General features: G+C 52.6%; 1 protein-coding gene across 1 annotated transcript in view; it reads right to left on the bottom strand.

Moving 5' to 3' along the window:
• FTCD (formimidoyltransferase cyclodeaminase) overlaps nt 1–6,699 on the bottom strand; it is a 17,838-nt gene that overhangs the window by 5,698 nt on the left and 5,441 nt on the right. The window contains exons 6-10 of the mRNA XM_029940591.1: nt 6,156–6,293; nt 5,866–5,997; nt 646–707; nt 91–220; nt 6–11 (exon numbers count right to left, since the gene is read on the bottom strand). Coding sequence (XP_029796451.1) covers nt 6–11; nt 91–220; nt 646–707; nt 5,866–5,997; nt 6,156–6,293 — 468 coding nt within the window. The remainder of the gene's footprint in view (nt 1–5; nt 12–90; nt 221–645; nt 708–5,865; nt 5,998–6,155; nt 6,294–6,699) is intronic.

Below are 6,699 nucleotides of genomic sequence, written 5' to 3'. Positions count from 1 at the left end.
AGCGCGGCGCCCTGGGCGAGAGAGGAGCCGTGCGTGAGGCCCGGGCGCCCGGGCCCCGTCCTTGCCCCTCGCCCGTCCCCTCGCACTCACCATGGCTGCACTGGCCGCTGCCACAGAGCCGCCCCCCGGGGCCGCTGAGCGGGCGCCCACCTCGCGGACAAAGGCACCCAGGGGCTCGTCCACCAGGCTCCGCTCAGGCCCGCGGTCGGGGACCAGGTACCTGTGGGGAGGGGCGGCTCAGCCAGCTCAGAGGGGGGAGGGAAGGGCTAGGGACAGGGACAGGGGACATGTCCTCTGTCATGCAGGGCCAGGGATGCGGGATGGGGCTTTCAGGGACAGGGGGATGGAAGACAGGGCTCAGGGTCACTACCGCCAGGCTGTGAGGGCAAGGCTGGCTCAGACCCTGATCCCTGACCCCAGGCCCCTCCACACACCCCGTCACCAACACAGGGGAGGGAACCCAGTCCCAGTTTGCAGAGCAGCGTGACCACCCAGAAGCCCTTGTGAGGACACATGGGACCTTGTTGGGACCTCACTGCGTCCCTTCAAGCAGCCCTCAGCCTTGTTTGCTGATGAATAAGTGACCAAGCAGAAGGCTCTGGAAGGACTGCGGCAGGCGTCTGCGGGGACGGGGGAGGTGCTCACTCGATGATCCGCTCCTTAGGGTTGAAAGGGGCCAGAGAGTCCAGGCCCAGCCGGTTCACCACCTGGAAAAAGGGGCTGGTGAGGATGAGCCCCCTCGGCCCCCCACGTGAGGCGGGGCCCTGAGGAGCGGGGTCCCACCTGTGCTCGCGGTGACGTCCCCGCTCCAATCCACCCTGTGTGGGCAGCCCGGCAGAGCTGGCCACGTGCCCACCCACCAAGAGCTCCCGGGAAAGCCCCCAGCCCAGAGCAGGGGCCCCCAAAGACCTCCTGACAGAGACGCCCACACGTCTTACCCCATGGGGAAACTGAGGCCCAGAGAGGCAGTGCCCTCGTTCCAAGCCACATATGTCCCACAGAAAACCCCACACGTGTAGCCCATCCCTGAAAGTGGCTGACAAAACCGCCCCTCTGGACAAGACTTTACTTCTTGGAATGTCAGTTCTCACAACTGTTAAAACCCAGGAGCTGCCCAACTCACCTCCACATAAGACTCGTCCTGTGAGGAAAAGGAGATTCTGCCTAAATTCAAAATCAAATGGGAACAACCTCCATTTAAGACTAGAATTCTTGGGGTGCCTGGGGGGCTGAGCCGTCAAGCCTTCTACTCCACCTCAAGTCATGATCTCACAGTCCGGGGGTTCAAGCCCCATGTCGGGCTCTGTGCTGACAGCTCAGAGCCTGGAGCCTGCTTCAGATTCTGTCTCCTTCTCTCTCTCTGCCCCTCCCCTGCTCTCTCTCTATCAAAAGTAAATAAACATTAAAATTTTTTAAAAAAGACTAGAATTCTCTCCACCAAAAAATATTCAGACACTTCACAGCGTGTCTGCCAGCAGCACAGCCCGGCGCGTTCAGAGCCAACAAACAAGGCCGACACTTTCTACAAAACTAGAGAGGGACAAGTGTTCGAGAGAAACAAGCCAGTGGGGCCCGGGGTGGCGGGAGGCTTCCCTGAGGACGGGGAAATGGGTCAGAGGGTCTCTTGAGGGGCGCCTGTGGGGCACAGTCGGTGGAGTGTCCGACCAGCTCACGTCATGACCTTGCAGCTTCTGAGTTCGAGCCCCGTGTCCAGCTCTGTGCTGCCAGCGAGGAGCCTGCTCTGGATCCTCCCCTCTGCCCCTCCCCCATCAGCAATCTCTTTGTCTCTGTCTCTGTCTCTCCTAAAATAAATAAACATTTAATAACTGAGGCCTATTGAGCACCCATCACAGTCCTCAGCGAGCAGTGAGGCAAAGCCCTCCTCACACACAAGACCTCAGAAAGACAAACAGAACTTTAAAAATGAATTTGCATGCCTGGCTACGCGGACAGAGTCAAGGAGCTCATTCAAGGCCAGGGATGACCAGAAAGGGAACCAGGCAGCTTGCTCACCCTGAAGCTGGGTGCCCCAGGGACATCTGGGAGTTTCTAGAAGCTGCCCACAAGCAGGGCAGTGTCAAGTCCTGAGGAGGCGGGGGTCAGACTGGAGGCCCCTGAAACGGGACATCTCCGAGGATGAACGGGGTGGGGGAAGCCCACTGAGGCCGTCATCCGGGTAGTTCTCGGTCTCTGCCGTCCCTTTGGCGCGCAGGAAGAGGCCCTGCCGGGAATTCTAAGCATGGTCTCCCTGGTGCGTATGTGGGCCACGGTTCACCTGGAGCTCTCTACATGTGGGGCCCCAGAGCTCCAAGCAAAAGACTGGATCTGGGGGGTCCGGTGTGATCACGCCCCCAAGACCTCACGGAGGCAAATCCGACCTTTGACCCAGGTGTCCAAGAACTACCACAGATAAAGTGGTAGAAAGTGCACTTATAATCACAAATGACAAAACACGAAGAAGCAAGTGACCGTGAGAAAGTCTGCAGATGTGGCCATGTGCAAATCAGACCTTCGAAGACGGCAGATACTAGAACTTTCCGATAAAGAATAAAAAATGTGTTAAAATATACAGAGAAGTGGAAAACTTCCAAACTCATTCTATGAAGCCAGCATCACCTTGATACCTAAAATCCACAGAGAAGCATCAAGCCCATTGAGAGGAATAAACACATGTAGGAAAGGCAAAAGCTTTTTCTTACAGAAAAAAGTGTCAAATTAGAAAACCATTACTGGCTGCTAAAACTTATGGCTGGAATTTCAAGAGGAGCAGGGTCCTTGCATATCCTTGAAGGACGTCCCACAGCGCACCCACCACAAAAGGAAAAACGGAAACGTTGCATCAGAGGACAGCACCTTGACCCAAGGCTTCCAGGCCCCAGGGAGACGATGGCGCCAGATGGGCGTGCTGGGCACACAGCCGAGCAGGCAGGAGCTGCTGTAGGACACAGCTCTGTGCTTTCAAAGGATGTCAAGGTCCACAAGGAGCAGGAGCACAGGGAAGGTTCGGAGGAAAGGTAATAATCGCAGTAAATGGCTGTCATCCGGACTTCTGCCTGGTGGGAGCGCAGAGCGTGATGACAGGAAGGACGGGGACCTCAGTGTCAGGCAGTGACGGTCTGCAGACTCGATACAACGGTTGTCTTCACACCGAATTTCCTGATTTTCCTCCTCGTACTGAGGTTGTGCCAGAGAATGTCCTAGTTCTCAAGAAATACAGCCGACTGCACTCTAGGTAACACGGTACAGTGTCTAACCTGCTCTCAGCTGCCCCAAACACAACACGACATGACTCTACGTGGATACGGAAAGAGAGTAATACAGCAAACAGGGCACATTCGAAATACTGGTAAACCCGGAACACGTAAAGGGGTCCTTGTGCCATTCCTACATCTTTTCTGTGATTAGGGAATTATATCAGCATGAAAATACACAAAATTTGTAATAGACCTGGCCATAAACTGTACCAGCAGCTTAGAGGCTGGGTTCGAGAAAACCACAGTGAATACCAGGGGAAAGAAGTGGAAATAAAGTCAAGGAAAGACAGAAATGTGCCGCTGCAATGGGACTGGCATCCTGGAAGTGAAAGAACAAAATAACGGGAACAAAAGTGTAACAGAGGGAAATATTCCTGAAATGAAGCAAGTATGGAATCTGTAAGTCACCGGGAACATTGCTCCAGAGAAGAAAATGATGCCGAATAACTGGCCGAGATGTGGACGCTTATTGAGCTTTGGGGACAGAGAAGGGGTCTGCAGGCATCACGGACAAACCCAGTCCCTGGAGATCGGGAAGATCACCTGGCAGTCTGAACCTCCCCAGGAGCCAGTCAATTCCAGAAGATGGCAAAGACAGGGATGCACTATTCTCAGGGAAAAACAAGTGACTCGGGATTTTGCTATCCAATCGCCATACAAGAATAAATTCACAGAAAGACATTGCCAACCATGCCAGGGCCCACAAGGAAAAGCTCCATGAGACTTTGTTTACAAAATCTGCTTTTGGGGGTGGGGGAGGAGGGAAAAATCTGCTCAATCGTGAGATGCAAGCAACAAACAACAGACAGGAAGAGAGATGACCTCATCTACGAATAGACAGAAGGTTAAATATCTGTGGCTTCTTAATACATGCGGACCAGATACAGAAGGCACATGCTATAGACTTGACAATGTAAAAATGGCAACATAACAACTTAAAGTAGAGATGACACTTGCGCACGTGCACTAACGTTCTTGTCTTTCTTCACCAAGCCTCAACAGACACTAACATTGATAAAGAGTGAAAGAATTCAGCATATTATTTAAACTTAATAATTTATCAACCTAGAACTAATAAATGAATTCAACAAGGAAGCAGGATAGAAAGTCAACACAGAAAAGTCAGTTGCATTTCTATACTCTAACAATCAGCAATCTTAAGAAGAAATTGCAAAAATAATTCCATTTATAATAGCATCAAAAAGAATACAATAGTTAGGAAGTAATTAATTTAACCAAGGAGGTAAAAGTTTCTACAATAAAAACTACAAAACATTGCTAAAAGATATTTTAAAATGCACAAATCAATGGAAAGCCCATGTTCCTGGATTGGAACACGTTCTTATTGTTAAGATGGCCATACTTCCCAAAGCAACACACAGAATCAATGCAGTCCTTATCAGAACCCTAATGGTGTTTTTTGTAGACACAGAAAAACCCATTCTGGGTTATGATGGCTGTATTACATTATGATGTACTTAATATCACTAACTGTATAAATAAAGATGGTTAAGATGCCAACTGTATGTTACAAGCATTTTACTACAAAAGAAAAAGTTGAGGGTCATGGGTGTCTCCTTCAGTTAAGTGTCTGATTCTTGATTTTGGCTCAGGTCATGATCTTAAGATTCGTGAGTTCCAGTCTCAAGTGGGGCCCGGAGCTGACAGGGTGGAGCCTACTTGAGATTCTCGCTCCCTCTCCTGCCTCTTTCTCTCAAAATAAATAAATAAACGTTTAAAAAAGAAAATAAAAAATTGAAAAAAGTAACCACCAGAAGAAGTCCCACCGCCCACTAATAACTACTATACCTCAGAAAATTCAGGAAATAGAGAAGGAAGAAAAGATGTGCCTAGATGCTAAGTACGTTTGTTTTCTCTCCTCCATGGCAGACTGTCAGTGTAGTGATAGAAACTGATAAACTACATATTTGAAAATTTGGATAAAATTTTTAAACCGTTAAAAACAGAGGTAAGTATATTAAGTTATAAAGGTAATCACCAGAATACCTAAAAAGTAGACTCTTCCATAAACCTGGAAGGAACCATGTCCAACACCCCCACAGGCCTGCAAACGGGACAAAAGAGTCCAGACATATTTACTGAATCAGGAAACGCAAAGGGGTCAAGTCAACTACAAGACCAAGACTTCCAGAGTGTTCCGCCCTCTCGCACTTCCTGCGGAGGAATTCCAATTAACTGTATATCTTGGGACAGCAGCGCCAGCTTCTAAGTGACCCGGCAGTGCCGGTGGGAGCCTCCCGGGGTGCCCCGGGCGCCGGGCCGGAAGTGAGTGCTCCCAGCTCCGCCAGAGCGAGGCACCTCCAGGACAGACACCAGAAAGGACGGGGGAAAGTGGCGTGCATCCTCTCCGAGGCCTTTTTACAAGATTGAACATCTCGGCCACAAAGAAAACTGTAGTTTCCCCGAAATGATAATAGCATGACGTCATCTAAGCCCAGGCACTAAAGCAGCGGAAGAGGAGGAGCCGGGCCGAGCTTGCGGACGGGGCTCCAGGCCCGCGGCGCAGGTGCGCCCAGCACCCAGGCCCGCTCCGAGAGCATCCAGCTTGCTCCCATCCCCCCCAGCGGCGCCTCGCGGGAGCGCAGCCCACCAGCCTGATGCGGTGCTCCTCCTCCAGGACGAAGAGATTCTCCTTCTTGCAGTAGAAGGCGGCGGCATCCAGAAGGGCCTTCAGAGGCACCAAGCCCACCAGCTGTGAGCCCACCACCGGGAGGCTCAGCTCCTGCAGAGGTCCAGCAGGGTCAGTGCCCAGGGGAGCTAGCCTCGAGACGACCTGGGACCCGCCCCACTCACCGGGAGGGACTTGACCCCCGCCAGCAGGGGACACCCGCCCCGCTCACCGGGAGGGGCCCCCACGGCCAGCAGGGGACACCTGCTCACCTGCGCTTCTCGGCAGGCCTCCTCATAGACGGTATGCAGCGCTGTCACCTCGAAGTCCAGGAGGTTTGTGGACACCTGGGCCAGGTTCTTCTCGTCCAAGTACCAGCCAATGCCCTGCACCTTTTTCAGGCGTCCTGGCTGCAAAGGAAAAGACGTTGCCCGCTCAGGCCCTGCCTGTCCTCCCCTGGCACCTGCACTTACACTTGCCACTGGCACCTAAACTCCCAGCTGGCTGGAGGGCTCCCTCCTTCCACTAACGCCATGGCCTGCAGACTGTGTGGGGAAGACTGTGTGGGGAGGACTGTGTTGTACACACTGTGTGGGGAGGACTGTGTGGGGAGGACTATAGTGTATACACTGTGCAGGGAGGACTGTGTGAGGACTGTGTGGGGAGGACTATGTGGGGAGGACTCTGGTGTACACACTGTGCGGGGAGGACTGCGTGGGGAGGAGTGTGGCGCACACACTGTGTGGGGAGGACTGTGTGGGGAGGACTGCGTGGGAGGACTCTGCGCACACTGTGGGGAGGACTGCGTGGGGAGGA

This window comes from Suricata suricatta, chromosome 5, assembly GCF_006229205.1.
Source record: "Suricata suricatta isolate VVHF042 chromosome 5, meerkat_22Aug2017_6uvM2_HiC, whole genome shotgun sequence".
Lineage (NCBI taxonomy): Eukaryota > Metazoa > Chordata > Mammalia > Carnivora > Herpestidae > Suricata > Suricata suricatta.
This window is presented reverse-complemented; position numbering and strand designations above follow the sequence as displayed.